General features: G+C 31.8%; 1 protein-coding gene across 1 annotated transcript in view; it reads left to right on the top strand.

Moving 5' to 3' along the window:
- Positions 1-7,501: 7,501 nt before the first annotated feature.
- The window catches only part of LOC125073781 (zinc finger protein rotund-like), a 115,573-nt gene continuing 102,362 nt past the window's right edge, over positions 7,502-20,712 (top strand). The window contains exons 1-3 of the mRNA XM_047684817.1: positions 7,502-7,948; positions 8,537-8,636; positions 11,857-11,984. Coding sequence (XP_047540773.1) covers positions 7,502-7,948; positions 8,537-8,636; positions 11,857-11,984 — 675 coding nt within the window. The remainder of the gene's footprint in view (positions 7,949-8,536; positions 8,637-11,856; positions 11,985-20,712) is intronic.

The raw sequence follows: 20,712 nt of genomic DNA, 5'->3' as shown, positions 1-20,712 counted from the left end.
CCTTCTCCCTAAAAATAAATAACAATACATAACAATACGGCATTTTTCTGTTACACATATTTAAATAAATTTTGAAATATATGTTTACTAAAGTACATTATATTTAATGTAACATAAGTACCAATTATTATACTAATAGTTATGTAAACGTGTAGGTACTCGTATCCTATTATAGAAAAGTACTGACAAATTTCATTCTTCATTAGAACCTTTATCAACACACTGTTGGATGACCAATAAATAAACCATCTATATGTACACGTACTACGATCTGTAGGTATCAATTACGTCATCCACTATTAATCATTATATAAAATAATTATGTTTTAATAATGGATTCTCGCTGTTTTATTTATACACAGATTAAATAGGCTATGACTTTTATATAGAGATATAAATACGGGCGCGTCTATCCATAAATATGGCACTAGAAATGGTATATACCGATTTTGATGAACGCAGCCATAATATTTTTATGCTATGTGTTTGTTATTTAATGGGTATCACTGCCAAAAGATATAGCAACCTTAAGAAAAAGCAAAACATTAATCATTGCTCATATCACCAATGTTACCAACATTGAGAAACTAAGATGCTTCGAATGTTGTATCTGTAGTTACGCAGATACACATTTCAAACTGAAACTATACAAAATATTGCTGTTTGAAGGTAGATCTGAGTGGGTGCAACCTACCCAGATGGGCCTGCACTTAGCCTAACCATTGAGAGAAATAGAGTCAAGTGCTGATATTATTGTCCTTCCACTGGCCATTCCACTGTCAGCGTCCAGCACGGGACAGTTAGTTAACCCCCAAACTCTAAGCTGACACTGAGAGTTTAGTGACAGAAAAACTCAAAACCTTTATACTGCCTTTAAGTTTGATTTGGGATCTAACTTACGACTTAGCCAAAGTATAAGACGTTCCTTCTAACGCCAATGTACTACAATAGTATCTGAGATATTTTAATTACACTAACTCATCTTTCCTAAGAGTCGAGATGGCCCAGTGGTCAGAACGCGTGCATCTTAACCGATGATTTCGGGTTCAAACCCAGGCAGGCACCACTGAAATTTCATGTGCTTAATTTGTGTTTATAATTCATCTCGTGCTCGGCGGTGAAGGAAAACATCGTGAGGAAACCTGCATGTGTCTAATTTCAACGAAATTCTGCCACATGTGTATTGCACCAACCCGCATTGGAGCAGCGTGGTGGAGTATGCTCCAAACCTTCTCCTCAAAGGAGAGGAGGCCTTTATCCCAGCAGTGGGACATTTACGGGCTGCTAATGCATCTTTCCTACCAAGTAAGAATGACTGGAAGATAAGCTTTAGTATTTAACTTCTCTTGTTAATTGTTTGGATCAAATCTAATAAGCAGTTTTGAATCGTCTTACAGTATTGTATAAATGTAAAGCTACCACCAATTCACAATGTGGATTCTATCTAGAAGAACCGGTAAGAAACTCAGTTGTTACTATTTTCCAACATTTTAATTACTTTATTTCTTGGTTGTAGGGCTTTGTGCAAGCCCGTCTGAGTAGGTTGCACCCACTCATCAGATATTCTACCGCCAAATAACAGTACTCTGTATTGTCGTGTTCCGGTTAGAAGGGTGAGTGAGCCAGTGTAATCACAGGCACAAGGGACATAACATCTTAGTTCCCAAGGATGGTGGCGCATAGGTGATGTAAGGAATGGTTAATATTTCTTACAGCGCCTTTGTCTATGGGAGGTGGTGACCACTTACCATCAGGTGGCCCATATGCTCGTCCGCCAAACAATGCCATAAAAAAAAACATAATGTAAACCACTAAAGTACATTTAAATTTTAATATATCTTGTCTGGAAATCAACGAATACGAAGTACAGCCTTTTGTATCATAACTTACTTATATTCCTACAATATACAATAATGGAATTACTCATATTAGAGTTATTAATGGTAACTAGTATAGTATAGTTTAACTTATCTTGGATTCATTTCCACAATGTAAGTTTTCGGTAGTTTCTAACAGTAACCTTACGACCTTTTGCTATAAATATTGTAATCTAATTAAATAGAAGGCTAATTCAAGCTCTTAGAATTTGTTTTTCTATATCTATACTAATATAAATACGGAAGTAACACGGTCGGTCTGCTACTTTTCAAAGCCAAAGCACTGAACTAAATTTAATGAAAATTCAAGCTTGAACTTCAAGGAAGACTGCTAAGACATAACCAGCTATATACATAACGCTTGATTAGCAACACCTAAAAAAGCAAAGCCGCGGGCAACGACTAGTTGATAAATAAAATAGAAATAAACTTACTACCCCACTTGTAAATCAAGAAAAAATCTTACTATATTTTTAATATAACTTATATTTTTATTAGCAATAGTATACTTTATCTCCATATAAACTTTCAACCCCCCCTTTAATTTAGGGGACGAATTATTTTTTAATACTCACCTAAGTTCCATATAGAAACCCTATACCAAATATAATCCTGCCAGAACCGTTGGTTTAAGCAGTGCGTTGAATGTCAGTCAGTCATAATAAAATGTTGTTAAGTATATTTCTCTCTCTCTATCCTCTCGATTTGACATTCGACAGAAAGAGACACGCAGTTGCTTAACTAATTACACTAGACATCATTTGAAGCCATTATTGTTTACGAAGCGAAGCGAGAGAGAGCTAATACAAAGTACTATCATCAGTACACATACAATATACCTTATATTCAACCGCCAAACAGCGATACTTATTAAATTAAAGGCAGTGTATTCACAGGCACATTGAACCTTACACCTTCGCTCCCTTTGTTGACGCATTGGCCTGTGAAGCACAGCTAATCATACGTTTATCGTTTATCGTTATCGTTTATCGATGTCTTATAATATAACCTATTAGTGACCAAGTGGTTACCACCAGGTTGCTTATTTGCCAGGCTGCCTGCCGATATGAAATATAATATCAGTAAACGACCTCCGTGGTCGAGCATGTGTACACCGGTTTTCATGGGTACGCCACTCCGAGGTCCCAGGTTGGATTCCCGGCCTAGTCGATGTAGAAATATTTCATTAGTTTTCTATGTTGTCTTGGGTCTGGGTGTTTGTCGTACCGTCGTTACTTCTGATTTTCCATAACACAAGTGCTTTAGACTTTGTTACTTACATTGGGATCAGAGTAATGTATGTGATGTTGTTCGATATTTATTTATTTATTTATAAAGAGCAACTTAGAACGTTATTTAGTAAATGAAACAAATTTCCGAGTTATTTTAGCTAACTACGTTTAACGCTTTTAAATAACTGATAGAGTTTAAGCTTCAAGTATATTCAACTTTATTACTTGTAAAATCAGTCAGCACAAAATTAATTTAAGATTGTAATCTCTTGGATTAACGAATGGCTCAGTTGAAATAATGTATAGGTCTTAACTGATGTTCGTGAGTTCAAATCCGGGCTGGGGTGTAAATGTTTAACTTGTGTTTTATATCGAGCTCGGTGGTGAAGCGTAATAAAGTTACTTAAGTGAGGCATTTCGTGTCTGTACTATATATGTGTGTGTATATATTTTAAAATATAAAAATCAATACATCAACAAACATGAGTTGCAATGTTATATTGTTTTACTTAAAATGAAATTTATAAAGATTTTTATATTAGATACAGATGAAAGTATATTCTCCATCAGACGTATTACTCTTTACTTCAATAATAAAAAACCTTTAAAAAATAAAGAAAAACCATAAAAGCAGCCGTCTTGCGATGCGTTATCATTTTTATATGTTCACCCCCCTCTCAACCCTTTTAAGTCTCCCACCCCCCAGATGCAAGCTCACTCACACATGGAAAAACATCTATAAATGGGTTAAAGAAAAATGTGTCTACCTGAAAACGTACGATGCATGCATTTTTTTATTCCTCTTACATTTTCTTTTCCATCCGCGATTCTCATATCGCCGATATAAAACTGAAAAATACATTAAAATCGTGTAAACGAAAAACAGCTTTATTACTTCGATATAACGCACGAAACAGAACGGCAATGCGCAAAAAAACAGAGCACCCATACACGAAAATTTCACTCGCGTACACACAAAACCGCGCCGTTTAGAAAAAAAATAAAGCGCACACATATAAATCGCATGCAGTTCGAAAGGGATGCACTCAGAGTCATAAAATACACACACTAGCTTAAAACTCACCAACACAGACACACCACGACCCGAGTCTGGATACACAGACACGTATGATACGATCCGAAACTCCACACACGCGCGCGATCCAAGAAAACCTTCAATGTGTTGTGGAAATGCTTTTCCTTGCAGCAACCTCTCGGGAAGAGTTTCATAGCGAATACCTCGCGGTAAAGACATCTAGACGTTCTCTAAAAAAATTCAGAATTAAAAATAATTTTAAATCAAAATAGTGGTCCAATTGAAGGCCGCTTAAAAAATTGTCGCTTTGAAATAGTCAAGTAATCGATCGGTCATACCGTTCGGTATTCAAAACTTCACCCGTTTCGCGGCGTAAAAAACGCGTTCGAAAATTAAATATAAAAAAATATGTTTTCATTAAAATAAATCGGTGATAGCGATTCGCGCCAAAAGAAGCCCAGTGATTGACCGTGAACACAGTATTAAATCATAATTGAAAGTTTTGATTGCATTGTTAGCGATGGTTCAAGACACGTGTCTCGATTAGTGATGTAAATGTGTACGTTAATGAGTGTGTAGGTGTGTGCGTCATTGTAGCCGTCTCTGTAAGATTGCTGGCGATAATCGACCTTTTGCGTGTTGTTCTCTTTTTAATTTTCGCGGTATTTGAATATGACATGCATTTTCGTTTTAATTATTAATGAGTTTAGCATTTACTCCTTTTGTCAATCATTATACCTCTGTCATATTATATTTAGATAAGATATTTTGTGTTTGAAAATAATATTTTAAAATTTATTGTTTTTAAAGTAATTATTGTTTTTTAAGTTAAATTATTGATTAAATAATGCACGGTCTAAATAGAATCCCATTGACGTCTTATTGGATTATTTATTTTTCTTAAAACTAAGCGATTGAATTTCATATTAAAATTTTCACATTCTCTTTGTCTTCAAAATTTCGATATAAGAAATTGTCGTATAAAACTCACGATAGAACTAAATTCGAAATAATTCGAATAAGAAAAAAAAACTACTTAAAATTATTGTATTATTATACTAATATGACGTATTAATAATCTAATTGAATTATTTATTTGTTTTTCTTTTACCATTAAATTAGAGCTCAGAATATATTCAATTCTACTTTTTAACGACGTAATGAAATAAACTGTGCATTATGTGTTTTTCATTTGTAAAAGTATTTTAAATTTATTTGTGAAAACGTTAAGCCCCTTATCAACGCGGGGCCTGAAAGCTGTTTATTTGAAACAAGCCATCCCCGTTTTATAGGTCTCTTTTTTAACATATAAATTGTCACCTTTTTAAAACACCTTCGTAAGTGGACAGCATTATTATATAATGCTACCCACTGAAGTTGGTATGTTATTAATTATTTTGGGAAGGAAGTATGCGGTGGCTCTTCGCCTAATTTTTTTCTTAGTTAATTTCGTAAAAGGAAAAATTTGTAGCGCTTATTAGGGAATCACTGGCACAATTTTTATTTATTTTTAATTCTTTATTAAACATAAGTCAATATGCTTATTATTTGTTTTGTAGCATTTTATTATTATTTTTTTTATATAATCTTTTAACTGTGGGTGAACATACTTACTTTTTTTTAAATTAATCTTACTGATAATTTTAATTGGTCTAACTAAAAACAGATCTTCTTATTAAATTAAATTCTAAAAAGACTGAAATTATCATTATCAATAATAATTTCAAACCGAAGCTTCTAGAAGGAAAGCTTAGCATTCATCGATACATAACAATAAAATTCTTTAGAAGATTCCAATCGGGTATATTACAAAACTATATCAAACATAATAGATCTTATTGCTATTGTAATACAGTTCAATTTACCGCTACAATAATATCGTAGATAAAGACAGTTTTAAAGGCGCCATTGGTTTAAAGAACTTTATCCTTAAGAGAACATAATACGGGCGTAATATTCTGGCCAGTAATAATAGTTTTGATAATAATTTTATACGGAAATGATAATCTTTTAAGGCCTCATGGCCATATTTGTTATCATAATTTTTCACACGCACACACACATACAACAATGATATTTATACTTATTTTGATTTTTGGATTTATTATATCGCTATGACGACGTTTCTTGTCTTTTTGAGTCTGTCGCGGCAAAATCGATCGTTTTCTAAAAACGTAATAAATTGCCGTAATGTCGCATATACATTCACTGTGGAAAAATTGATTGAGACTTAGTTGAGTCATTATTCAGGCTGCAGTATACTTTATACTGGTGGTATAGGTGTTACTCATGATATTAATGGTAATAAATCAAAATCATAAGTGTAATAATAAGTAATTAATTACTTAATCTGTGTCAAATTAGTACAGATTATTAAGTCATTGTCAAGAAGAAGTATAAAAAAAAAAAATTTTTTTAATGTCTGTCATGACATATTTGTCGTTTCTTATCTTTGCAACTGTCACAATTATTCTATAGATAAAAATTAAATAGTACGATCGTGATTACCAAAGAGGATATACATAACTGTACCTATTTTTAATGGTCTCTTTCGGTTATTTTGCGAGGTGTATTCTTATAAGTCTTAACTATATCAGGTCGTATAAGATAAAAATATGAGAGTCACAAAAATATTTCAAGTCCGACCTAGATACGAGAATGTCGTGGCCACCAATCGATTTTAATTTTACTGCTTTTATTTTAAGACTTCCTCATATAACTTTTGTATGAAACAACATTTCAGTATAATAAAAGACGTCGAAAATGTTTTAGATTCTTCGATAAAGTTTAACATTCTTGGGAATACATCCAAGTCATTGTATTACGTATTCAAATGTGAGATGCAATGTTCAAAATTTTATTCGAACAACTGAAAAGATTATTAAATCGAATATAAATGAATATAAAACACATATTTCCGAACGTTTATTTGATGTAAATGAAATTCTTGTTTAACATAATACAGATACTAAAAACATGTTTATAAATGCTTGAAAAAAACTTTTTTAAAATTATAGCTAAAAAAACTAACAAATTTAAATTTGCAATCATAAAACGGGTGAAGTTAAGTTTAAGATATGCTAAAATTGTTTAAAGTAAGTTCAATTACATCAAAACTAGTTTCAACTTTTACAGTTACGGTCCAGCCACCTCCTAACCCAACGATAGTTCCTAAAAATACCTAAATAACTTTAATTATGGAGAAATATTTATTTTTATTTTAAATATAAATAGACACTAGAGTAAATTGTGATTAGATTAATATATTTGTAAATAAAGTGACGAATAGTGCCAATAATATGTCGGTAACACTTTCCAATTCGAATGTATTTATGAAGAAACAAATGAATTTTCCAATGAAGCGAGAATTTGACGAATTCAATTCCGATGATAATAAGGATCAAAATGAAACGTTCAGCGATGCTAATTCAGAAGCGAGCGACGTTGAAAACAACCCTAACGATGAGGGATCGGGCACAGCCTTAGATTATACAGAAAACGCTCTATCCCTGCACCCAATGGCAGATTTTATAAAGAAGGAATTCTTACCTGAATTCGATTTTTCGAATCCGTTTAGAAATCAAAATCTCGCTTTCAAAGATGGCTTTCAAAACACGAGATCTCCTTTCCTCCTGCCGACGCAACTTTATAAAAGTTTTTTGGCTACACTTGGCAAGAGGAGACGAAATGTTGCTGATTGTTATTCGCTTTATTCGAGAAATATGCTTTTCTCGAACGGTTTCGGTTTGGAAACGTCGGATGACGAGAACAACGCAGATAGAATCACTAATTCGCCTGATGAGGTAAATTTAGTGTCCATAAATGAGAAGATTTTGCTATTATTATAACATCAAAACTATTTGTAGTATGAGTTTTATGATTCAGAACTTCTGATAAAAGCAATAAGTTGAAAGTTGTCTTTAAATATTTATTTTAAGTATAAAAGAAAAAGGGTCACCAAGGGGTTACTCATGGATATTAGCATTAATTCCAAGTTATTATATTTTCAACTAACCAAAAGTTTGCTGATTAATAGCAATATATATCTACACATAAATCATCTTCTGAATTCAGTATATTATGTATAATGTATTAATATAAATAAGTTCAATTGTTATTTCTGATATTTTAAAATAAACTTTTTCTTATTACACATTTTCTTATTTGACTCTAATAAGAAAAATCTAGGATAGATTTTTCTTATTATTTAAATATTCTAGTCTCAGTAAAGTCTTTAAGAAATTGAAGACTTAAACGAAGAATTACTGTCAAATTCAATGCATAGAATGTCTGATAGATTTGTCATGAATAACGTTAGGATCTTCTAGATTCTTCTTCCAAGCGGATTCTTGTCTTGAAATTGCCAAAACTCATACTGAGTTTTGTTCCAGAAGGCGGGTGCGTCATCAGCGTTCGTTTGGAGCGGAGGGGGGGTGACAGGGGGAGGGGGGCAGGAGCAAGCGGTCGCGCAGCCCGCCGCCGTGCCTACTGGTAAGATATTTCATATTCTTAAGAATATTCTTCAAAAGAATCTCCTGGTGCAATTTGTGTGCATCAGGGTGGTACGAATATACAAGTAACCCTGTTTCTCAATTTAAGAGATCTAGGAGTTAGTTTTGCAGGGTCTACTTCTTATTTTGTTTGTCTTTGTTTGTTTGATCATGAGTGACAAAAAAACGTATAAAATAGCTTTGTGACCATACCATACATTTAATGCACAAACAAAATGAAATATTATATATCAATAACTCACTCACAAGTCACTCTTTAACTCAAATAGTATAGTAGTCAACGATTGATTTATTATTTACCAATAAAAAAAAAAAATAACTATACAATTTAAAATTAGTAATTCATATTTTTGTCCAATGAGATGAAATACTTCAGATCGTCCACTGCATTTAGTAATACTCTAAAAATTGTTGATTTCTTAAAAGCACTTCGGAATAATCATAACCTAAATGTACTCAATTGTTTTTATATTATTTTAATTAAATAACATATTAAATATTTTATTTTATGAATTGACCTAAGTATACAATTATTAGATGTGGTTCCTTTATTCTAATAACACTGTTCATTTAGAAATTGCATTAAATTATAATAAAATACAAATTTTCAATCCTTATAATAAATAAGCAGAATATTCACTTATCACGAGATCTCCGAAACTATAGATCCGATAAACTTAAAAATTTAGCATACATGCTCACTAAGAAATCATTTTTGGAAATTTAAACTTTAAGAGGTGGAAATAGGTACGAATTTTACTCGTACGATGTCGGGAAGCACAATGTATAAGACAATGTTCTGAATGTCTTAATAATCAAAGCATAGCTTAAACTACAAGACATAGACGTCCTTGCTGATAAAATTTATTATTGATATTGAGCTATTGTTCATCATTGATTCATCTCGCTCTGTCATCGTTAACGGCATTTAAAGTTCAACGCGAAAGATTTCAAATTTAGAAAATACCCGTGTCATAGTTTCGACGACCTCCGTGGTCGAGTAGTGTGTACACCGGTTTTCATGGGTACGCCACTCCGAGGTCCCGGGTTCGATTCCCGGCCGAGTCAATGTAGAAAAAGTTCTTTAGTTTTCTACGATGTCTTGGGTCTGGGTGTTTGTGGTACCGTCGTTACTTCTGATTTCGATAACACAAGTGCTTTAGCTACTTACATTGGGATCAGAGTAATGTATGTGATGTTGTCCAATATTTATTGATTAAAAAAAATAGTTTGATTTAATATGTTTCAGCAAATCATACTTTTATTGTGATAATTTCATTAAGATGACTACGATGAGGACGTTGACCGATTTCGGCAACAGCAGTCATTCTCACTACACATTCGACAAGCTTAGCCTACGTGACATTTTATGGTAGACACCATTGTGTATGCAAAGAAAAATCCATTGTTCTTATTCTAATAATCTGTAAGGATGCCAAACTCGACTGGAAAGAGTTCAGTCAAGTGTAAATTCTGCCAACTTCCAGACTCCAGGTAGCTACTGAGTTACCCAATATCCTTAAATCGGCCAGGTCTAGGGTTCGAACTCAGAACCTTAAGATCTGCAGCTTTAATAGCTTGACACTCTTAATAAACGAAGCCAGATAGACAAATATTGTTTTATAAGGTTTTGGTAAAAAACATGTCATACGGTAAAAAAACTTTTTCCGTTGTTAAAACTATAAAAATATTTTTTCCAATAACTAGGATTATTCCAAATACTAGATGAATAATTATAATATTAATGAATTCTCTGAATGTCATTTAATCTGTACGGTCAAACAATACGTCTGCTTAATTATGCGGTTCTACATTTTATTTACGGAATCGATTGAAGCAATCAGATATCAGAATCAGCCTCATGTTTAATCAAGAGTATACAAACACGAAGCAATTATTACAGTAATGCTTAAACATCCCACTACTAGGGGAAGTCCTTTTTTTTTAAAGATTTCTGAAGCATCGTTAATGTTGTTAAGCTAAGCTGTTGGAATACAATTTCATCCTACATATTAATTTTCCTTGCTCATGAAGACTCGTTGAAGGTTAAGTTAAAATCTAAGACCAACGTTTAAAATCCGGATGTCTTATCCGTCTCGTATCATGTAGCATTGAAAATATATCATGATCACAACTAAAAGCTATGTCTGTCTTATATTTGGTTTTTAAGTTTACAATTGGGACCGACCTACCTGTTTGGGACAAAAGTCGCAAAATTAAATTTAAAAAAAAGTTTGCAATAAAAATTAAAATTTTCTGATTACCTAGAAGAACCGACAAGAAACTAGAAGACATCGACGGCCTTACTAATAAAATTTGTTATAAGTGTTAGTGTTAAGTTTAAGAGTCACAAACTAACCCATCTCTCTCTATCATCACTGATTTGATATTCGAAGAAAGAAGACAGCATACATAATTTTCCGACAGTTAAATTACATACTGAACTTTCATTCTAATTCAATTATCATTTATCCTGAATGGAAATTAGCGAATGCTAATCCAAATTTTCTATTTTACTATATAATGAAAATTTTAAATTAAGACCAGAACGGAAACTATAATTATTAGTATGAGAGATAATATAAGCTTCTAAACACAATCGGTCAATTGACTAGAAAGTGTCAATCTAAAATAAAGATCTCGTTTTTAAATCCGCCCCGTTCCACTCAGTCTAACAAGTGTTAAATTCGTGTTTACATTTCATCCCGTGCTCAGCGGTGAAAGAAAACATTGTGAGAAAACCTGCTAACTTCGGGCGAAATTCTCAAATATTTTTATGTGTCAATTCGAAGTGGAATTACGTGGATAAAGCTTTAAATCTTCTCGACAGGAGCGTTATTATCCCAGCGGTGGGACGTTAGTGGGTTATTAGGATTTTACTTTTAAATTTCTCTAATAAAATTTGGTCCTGAAATCTCATAAATCATATATTATTAAAGATAGATAGATATATGAGCTAATTTCTACTTATAGATAAACGGATCAATAAGATTAAGAATACTGATATTTTTTTTTTCTTCTTTTTTTTAATTTATCTGAAACAAATATTATCCGTCAAAGGTACTAAATTATATCGAGGGCAACCATATATTTATAGTTTTAGTAGCTATAGCACAGATAAAAATATTTGGTCATAAATGTTCTAAATTTAAAAATTAGAATTATTTTTAAGTTGGAAACTGAATAATTTTGTTTGTCAGGTACCTCAGGCGGCGGCGGGGCGCAAGGCCTAGTTCACTGGATGTCGGTGATGGCGGAACATATGGGAGGGGGACACCACGACCCCTCCCACTACGCGCTGCCACCTTGGAACAATGGTGGTGTCGATGTAAGTACTCATTTTATCGTATCTTAATTATACTGAAAAAAAGTATTCTTTAAATATGCAAATGCATTATGCGACTTGTATCATGACGTTGACGACCCTATTTCAAACTAGTTGACGGTTTGACGTCAAATATAACGTAAAAATAAATAATAAAATATAAACACAAAGTCGCGGGTAATATATACGTGGAACAATATAAAAAATACTCAACCTTGCAGATGAAAGAAATTTTATAATTTGTTCGAGGGTTTTTAAATAATGTAAAATATTCTACCATTAAAAATAAAATGCTAAAACATTATTTACTAGAAAACATGGAACATCCAAAAATGCATATGGAATAATTTAGCGCACAAAAATTTAACAAATTTTTATTTTTATTCATTGGATTTTCTAATTGTTTTATGTATTATTTTCATCATCACGTCATGCATTTTAAAAATGGAACAGTCAGCAAAAAATGTAACTTTTTTTTATTTTCATTTTCACCTGTTTCCTTAAAGTTCAAAAATGTTTCTAAAGTTATAAAAACTAGAATTGATCAGAATTAAATAAATCAAGCACTTCTATGGCACATTTAATTAATAATAGAAAATCCACATATTATATTCACCATTATAATCTTTAAAATAAAAAATGTATTTGAAATTAATTTTTGTTCGCTACATTTTTTTTTATTAACGTAAATTAAAATGGTGTAAGCTTATCAGAATAATGCCACTCAAACTAAGAGAAAACGTTTTCACGAGTGAAATAATTAGAATTAAATACCGAGATCTTCGATTAATTAGACGAATTTTTTCATCATCCTAATACTAACTAATATTGTACATTCTAGAGTAAGTTTGTTTGGTACATTTTAACGCCTTGGGAAGTTCTCACCATCAAGAAATGATGAAATGCAAACAGGATTTCTATAGCACAGAAATGGACATAGAGTACCTAACACGGATAGTGTTCTTGCTCCCACTCACTGGTAGAAACTAGTTTGTCGTAATTAATAGACAACTATTTAATTCACGCCCAAAGTATAAGCAAATTAAATGAATATCTTCCCAAGCAAATAAGTGATAATTGAAATCATCCCGCCACCGATCCATTACCACAAAATCCCCATTTGACAAACCCCGTAATTAATAAAGATTTGTTCCGGAAAAGAGGAAAAAAAAATATATCGTTACCAGATTTTTTTCTCACGAAAGATTTGCATACCCTCAACTAGATCATTAGAAAAAATGTGTATCGTATACCAAGTAGACAAAACCTGTTTAGCGATTCTGAACGCATCATTACCGCTACTTATTGTGAGTATCACAAAGGAATAAGGATCAAAATTGTCTATCAAGTCTACTTCAGTTCTCAAAGCTGGATACAATGAACGACGCCCGCGGCGCTTGCAAATGCATGCAAATTTTTTTTTGGACAACCCTATCTTTAATATAATGGAAAATAAACCTTAACTATACCGACATAAGATCCTATTTACCATATCAATGATGTGTAGTAAGATTACTAGATTGTATTAAGAGTAATAGATTTTATATGTATGGGAATAAGGTTGAGTTTACTTTCTACGCAATTAAAGAATAAGTTAAGAATGACGGATTAGGCTAATATTAAATAGATTTCGGTAGAAACTTTGATTAATCATTGCCGATATATTTTAAAGTCGGTTAAAAATCTTAATATTGTTCTCATGTGCAATATGCTTGTATAATATGGGAATATTTTGCACTAAATAGACATTATATAATGGTATATATTATAAAATGATAATAGAATACTTACTTGGCTGTATATTTTAAGCCAACTATAATATAGATAATAGAACTTTGTGCAGGGTATCTGGTAATTTTAAACACCGGTGATAGTACAAGCCCGTCTAGATAGGATTGTTCCTACTAGTACGGGCTTGTACTAACTGACCATGTGTTCTACCACCAAAAACCAATGTAAGATCGCACCAAGGTATCTGGTGTGAGCGTGGCATCAAGGTTTCGGTTTGATGTGTGTGTGAGATCTTAGTTCCTTGTTTTTGTATACTTTTTACATTGTGATGTCGCGTAAATTTCCTGCTGCTGGGCTAAGGTCCACCACATTGGTCCAATGTCGGTTGGTGGATTCACATGAGGCAGACTTTTATCTGACGTATGGTTTTCACATCCATTACCCTCAAGCACGATGAAGGTCAAGCTTTACAATATTTTTGGGGCACTGGAATATGATAAGCACTGTCAACTTCCAAATCCAGGCTTCTCTTTATGAAATGGAGTATCTGATTGTAAATGGTCACTGGTCAATGGCGTTGTAAATATTCACCACTAATTGCCATTGCGATGAACGGTGTAACTACAGACTTGTGTCTGACACATAGAATTTTAGTTCTCAAGGTCATTAACCAATGGAACTCAAATGTTTTGCACCTTGTGTAGTTACACTGGCTCATTCAACCTTCAAATCACAACACTAATACTAGAACAACCTAATAAACTTCTATAGGGACGAACCTTAACAGTAACTTGAACGAAGAAGTTCTACAGTACCTAATAACAATGGGACAAAATGAAATTGCAAAAAAAAATATCCTAAATTTGGGGTTCAAAATTTAATTCGAAATATCCTATCGAAGTGTTATTAATTTATTAAATATTTGAAAATGTAATTCTAGTAAACCTAGTCGTTATACCACTGTTATATGTGTGGAAATAATTCCAACACGATTGCTATCTTTTTTTTCCGTTACAGTGATTCTGCGTTTTTTTCCAAGCTGGCCTTTAATCGGACATTTATCACATTATCAGGGTATTTTTTTCGCCTCACTCGAATTTTCGCATCGATTCACGCGAGCGAACGCGCGTATAGAAAGTGCTGTGCATATCTTCACGCTATCATAGGATGACACGTTATCAGTTAGAATTAGCTGATAATATTCCCGCGACTTTATTCGCTCGATATTAAAACTTAAATACATTACAATCTTACGAACTATATTTTAAGGATATTTCTGTATCCAGGATATAAACCTTTACGGAAGTTTGTGGCACTTTTTTTTATTTGACTTTTTTTTTATCACAAAGTGGTATTTCAATAAAGTATTATTATTATGTATATTACTCAAAACGTACAACTCATTGAATCAATGAAAGTATTGAAATAAATTTGAAAATGGAATATAAATAAATATCTCAATGTAAATGTTACGAAAAATATTTTTTTTTCGTTATAATTATGTTGTAATTGATGTTTAAGGTCAATTACAAAAAACTAATTTTCAAAATACAAATTTTATTTAATTTTTTTTTTTTTATTTTTATTTTAATCTTAGAGGCGCAGTAGACAGCACATAAAAATGTATGTTTTATAATTTAATGTAAAGACGTTTCATAATCTCTACTTAAAGGCAAATAATAATAATATTTCGGTAATCATCTCATTATCAACATTTTATTATTACAGCCAGCTACCGACTACCCGTCTCGAAGGATTTTTTTTCGTTTCACATAATTTGAAATCGGTGATATCCCAGTCGATATCCGTTGAATAGTTAAGATGTTTGCAGAGATACACATAGAAGCAGATAGCAACTCTGTTTTATACTATTTATAGATAGATTTATATTAAATTAAAATAAAAAACCTGACAATGATACCATATATAATATACAAACATATATCTATATTGTTTGGAGAAATTATATCTTAAGGTAGACGTTAGTCCTGCACCAAAACACTCTCCGGTCATGACACTATAAAATTCCCCGCAGTAGGTTTTCCCTTGAGAATAGACGCCGTGACTGAAAGTCAACGCTAATTAAAAACTATGACTTCACTTCGAATGCACGGAACCTGTTTTAATTTCGGATACAATATAAATAAACGCGTCATTCTTTCCAATAATTCAATGAAAAAAAAAAAAACAAAAGTTATTGCATTTGTAATGTCATATTCTCTCCTCCGTAACAAAAGACGAATATTTCACACTATATAAAAGTATAAAAAACCAATAGTAAGTCTTACAATACCGCATTGATACATCAAAACACAATAAAAATGATATAGGCGTCGCAGGAGTTGACTTTTTGAGTTACGAGAAAAAAATTTGCAATATATACATTGTTCAGGACCCCGCTAACGATATTTTGATGACTGCGTGCGCTTCCATACAATAATGAAATAATAAAACGAAAAAGTAGAAAAAAATGTAAGACTTTTGAGGAGATACAGACTGGGGTGATAACACTACTTGATCGACAAAAAATTGTCTAATATTATAATGCAACGGCGCTAAGAAATAATTTATAACTCGTGATTCGATTTCAAATTTGGAAGGAGAATAAAACTTTCTAAAAAAATTTTATTCGAAATTTAAATCGAAGGGTTTTTTTTTTATATTTCATAATATTATGTTAAGATAAAAACTGCCTAGGTATAGTTTTCTTAAAATTTTAAATTTCGAACAACTTAACATTTAATTTTTGAAATTTTGAATTTGGAAGAATGGAAACATGAGAACTATAATATACACACTTAACATCAATATTTGTACACTTCTATCAAAATAGAGACAAGGAACTTCGTTTCTTTCTTTTACAAACATTATATTACGCCGATGGACGAAAGTTAGTTTAGTTAGTTCGTTCATTTTATAAAAATAATCCTTTTTTTTATTCATGTGTGCAACGGCTTCACATACAGATAAGGGTTAAAAACTAATATTGATGCATCATTTTTTTTTAATTATTTAAAATCATTAATCCTTAATTCTTTCCCAGTTACAAAACTAACTAGTCACATTAAACATTCTCACAGAAAAACTAATAATCTCGATCAGTCAAGCGTCAAAAATCGATTTAAAAAAAATCGCACAATGCAACTTAACCGACTGACAAATCGATGACGACTTAATTACTCTATGTCAAAGTCGATTATGCACGTAAGGATATTTGAATAAGACATATTGCTTAATCATCTATCTGTGAGATTAATCCTTTGTCTCCCTCGGACTTTTTTCGATTCATGTATTGCATGTTTTTAATATCGATGTTATATTTAGTAATTGTTTGAAAGGGTTGGGATTTTACGCTTGATTGCACTCGGGTTTGTAATATTAATTGTTTTTTATCCAGGTGTGCTTTGGAATCGGTTTTGAATATTACTCGTTGAATTAATAACAGCCGCGAGCGATGCATGTTACTTTTTGTCTGTCAGCTACTGTCTTAGAATTACGGATTATTATTAAACAATAAAGAAACTGTTATTAATATTAATACGTATTTATTAATGTTTTACTATTTCTTGCGACTGTAAAATCATTGACTTGTGAAATTGTTTTTCGAGAATTAAATACTTTTTATATTAAAGTACAGTTTGTTAATCTATTAAAAAAAAAAAACATTGAAATTTAATTAGGTTTATTTTCCCATTCCGCCATATTTATATAAAATAATATAACTTTCACCGAATCGTTTTATATACCTATCTCTTTTCCGCAAAAAGCAAATCATCTAAATTACTTACGAGAACTATATAGTAAAACAAGCAATTTATGTACAAATAATACGGCTAAGATTACATTTTAACAATTTAATGTACACAACGACTGCAAATTGAAATTACAATTTAATATTCATTACATTAAGGGAACTTGGCATCAGAACACAAAAGTCAACAGAACGGAATATCTTACAAACGTAATAATCGGATAAATACTATCATTAGCTGTATTAATAATATTCAATCCTCCGCCATTCTGAAACAACGGGAACGAACAATAGTACTATCACATATCTATGGACGGTGGCCACAATTTTGACAGCTGAGAGACCGGTCCTGGAAGATTAATGGTAGGTCTACTCATCGTCGTAATGACGCGCCCTCGCGTCGGTCTAATGACATCGTGTGTAGAGTGACCAAAATGTGAAGAGGAATACATAGTCGTAAGGAGGCTGTGTGTGAAAATAAAATGTTGTCTTATGATCTGCTTATTAGTATAAATTAATATATAATACGAAATTTAAAGAATTCTTAATTCAAAAACAATTTTGTATTGAATATAACAGCACCTAAAAAGCGAAATCTGACAGGTATGGTTTTTAATTATTTTATTTTTAAATTAAGAATGCCTAAGTATTCTTATCAACATTGTAAACAAGAATCTGCAATAGATAAAGGGATTGAATAAGTTAATTTATATCATAACACAAGAATCAAAACTGTAGTTTAATAACAATTAGGAGGTTTTAGATACTCTGTATCCTTAACAATTAACAACGGTTTAATTTCCAAATTATCAAGTTTATTTTGTTTTGTTTTTGTTTTCTATTTTTTTTATTGTTTCAATATAGGTTAACAGTGTTATACGCAATGATTTATTAATAGCATAAATTTTAATATATTATTTTATTTAATGGACTTTCTATAAGCTCACCTTTATCCACTCGTCACATATTCTACCGCCCTAATATGTTGGTTCCCAAGGTTGGTGAAGCTTTAGTGATATGAGAAATTAATTTTATTTCTTAAGGCAATAATGTCTATGGACTTTGGAGACCACTTACAACCAGGTAGTGAATTTTCCAGTGCGCCTATCATTAAAAAATAAACGATTCGATTAAAAATTCGCTAAACTTCACATTATTCTAAAATATTTTACTTTAAGTTTAAGTTATTCAAACATATTTTAAATCAGCAGGCGTCTATCTAGAAGTATGTCGTTCACCCTAAAGCAGACTATGAAGAACTCTATAGTAACTTTTTACGATTTCTTGAATAATCTGTTGAAGATATATTATATCTGTAACATATGAAGATTTATGACTTTAATCGTGTTAGTAATTAATTATAAAACAATATTACTACAAATTAAATTACAATTACTTGTTTTAACGTTACATGTATGATTAGTATGCATTTATAAATTCTATTGGATGTTCAATCTGTCAACATTTATTAAATACATTGAGTTTCTTGTTTATTATTTCATTTTATTTATATCACATGTATTTTATGTTAAAAAAACTGACAGTAATAAAGTTTACACTTTTTTGTAAGGAAAAAGCCTTTACAATAATGTTCGTATTATATTTTGTTTTTTTTTTTTGTGATCAGTTTACATTTATAAATCATTTATTACCATTTTAAAATTTTTATTTAGCCATTATACAATCTTATCAGCTTTCCGTTATGTTATGAATTAAGATAATTCCAAATTTAACCCCAAAAACAAAACCAGGACGGTCTAACAAAACAACAATTGATTCATGGTCACCCTCAACGCATCCTTGGTTAATGTCTTTGCCGTAACGAAAAAAAAAGGCAGGCATGTTTATCTTGGCCGAGACGCAGAGTCGTTGCGAATTGCCATAGTTTCGGCCCCTAATCGATTTTAGCCCAGGACACGTCTAATTTGGCGGATTAATCGTGAACACCCTAACGGCAAATTTCCTTGTTTATTGTAAGTGATACCATTTCTATTGTTTCTTTATCCGTGGCGTGTAATTAGGTTGTGTCGTTAGTTTTAGGGATATTTTTTCCCCCTTTATATTACAAATGTGAATGCTTAGTTGATTGTTACGTTATTCAAATCTATACTTATAAATGGGAAGTTTTTTTTTATGCCACACTGTAAAAACTATTAAACCAAAAGACGTTTAGCTTTAACAAAAATACGCAGTGAATTTTTGAGAAATTTTCAGTATGTAATATTAAAATATAAGTAGCGGGTCATCATAGCTTTAGACGCCTTACACTCAGACTAGTAGTTGTCGCTCGGGGTTTCGCTTGTGTTTTGGGGGGTTAGACCTGTGTCCTTTCTTGTAATTAAGGTTTGCTATATAGCAAATTTCAACGAATTCGCTTTAGTGGCTTGGTGAAAGAGCAACAGACAGACAGAGCTTCTTTCGCATTTATAAGATTAGCATCGATTCGTATAGATTAACGTGACAAGCGTGAATTTCGCGTTCGCGGATTAAAAAAAAAAGTAATACTTTATTTATTTAGTTTGTTGTTTTGTTTTGCGAAACGTCTTCGCAAATTGTCATTGAACTCTCGGAAGTAAAATTTAAGTGGATATTAATAGTTAAGTTTTGTATTATAAATAAAGACATATTAACCATAAACTCTTAGTAGTGCACAATATAGCTGAGTTATTAGCAAATCGAATAAACTAAGCAAATCTAAGGTTTGTTTATCTTTATTCCTACTTCTATTAGAGTAGGTTATACAGGTAGGTTTTTAATTTATTTGTTATAGTAAGTACAAATTAAAAATACATTTTAAACATCAACAAATATAAAAGTCGAGGCATCTACCGTATTCCCACAGATAATATACGGGCAACTGACATATATTGTTTGTGTTGCCTGAAGTTCGAACCCTAGAGAGTTGTAGGGCAGTCAACTTGTATGTATCGAACCTTACTGCGATAAACTTTTATACGATACTTGGGAAATTTAAGATGTTAAAGCTTAGTGCACACCATCACTATTGAATTAATATATTATAGGCAAAATGTCTTTGGAGTGCAACCTTGTTTACTGATAAACAATACTGTCGTAAGTTAAAGCTACTTCATTAGTGATCAGTTTAAAATCGGTGTTGATAAAAGATTAAATTGCTACCGACATAAAGTCCAATCTCTTACTGTAAAAATAACCCTCCTACTTGCTGTACTTAGGGGCTTTGTATGGCTTAATCCAGCCCTTTACAAAATCGAAAAGAACTTCTGTTCT

This window comes from Vanessa atalanta, chromosome 25, assembly GCF_905147765.1.
Source record: "Vanessa atalanta chromosome 25, ilVanAtal1.2, whole genome shotgun sequence".
Taxonomy (NCBI): Eukaryota; Metazoa; Arthropoda; class Insecta; order Lepidoptera; family Nymphalidae; genus Vanessa; species Vanessa atalanta.
Note: the sequence above shows the minus strand (reverse complement) of the source record. Positions and strands in the feature narration are given on the sequence as shown.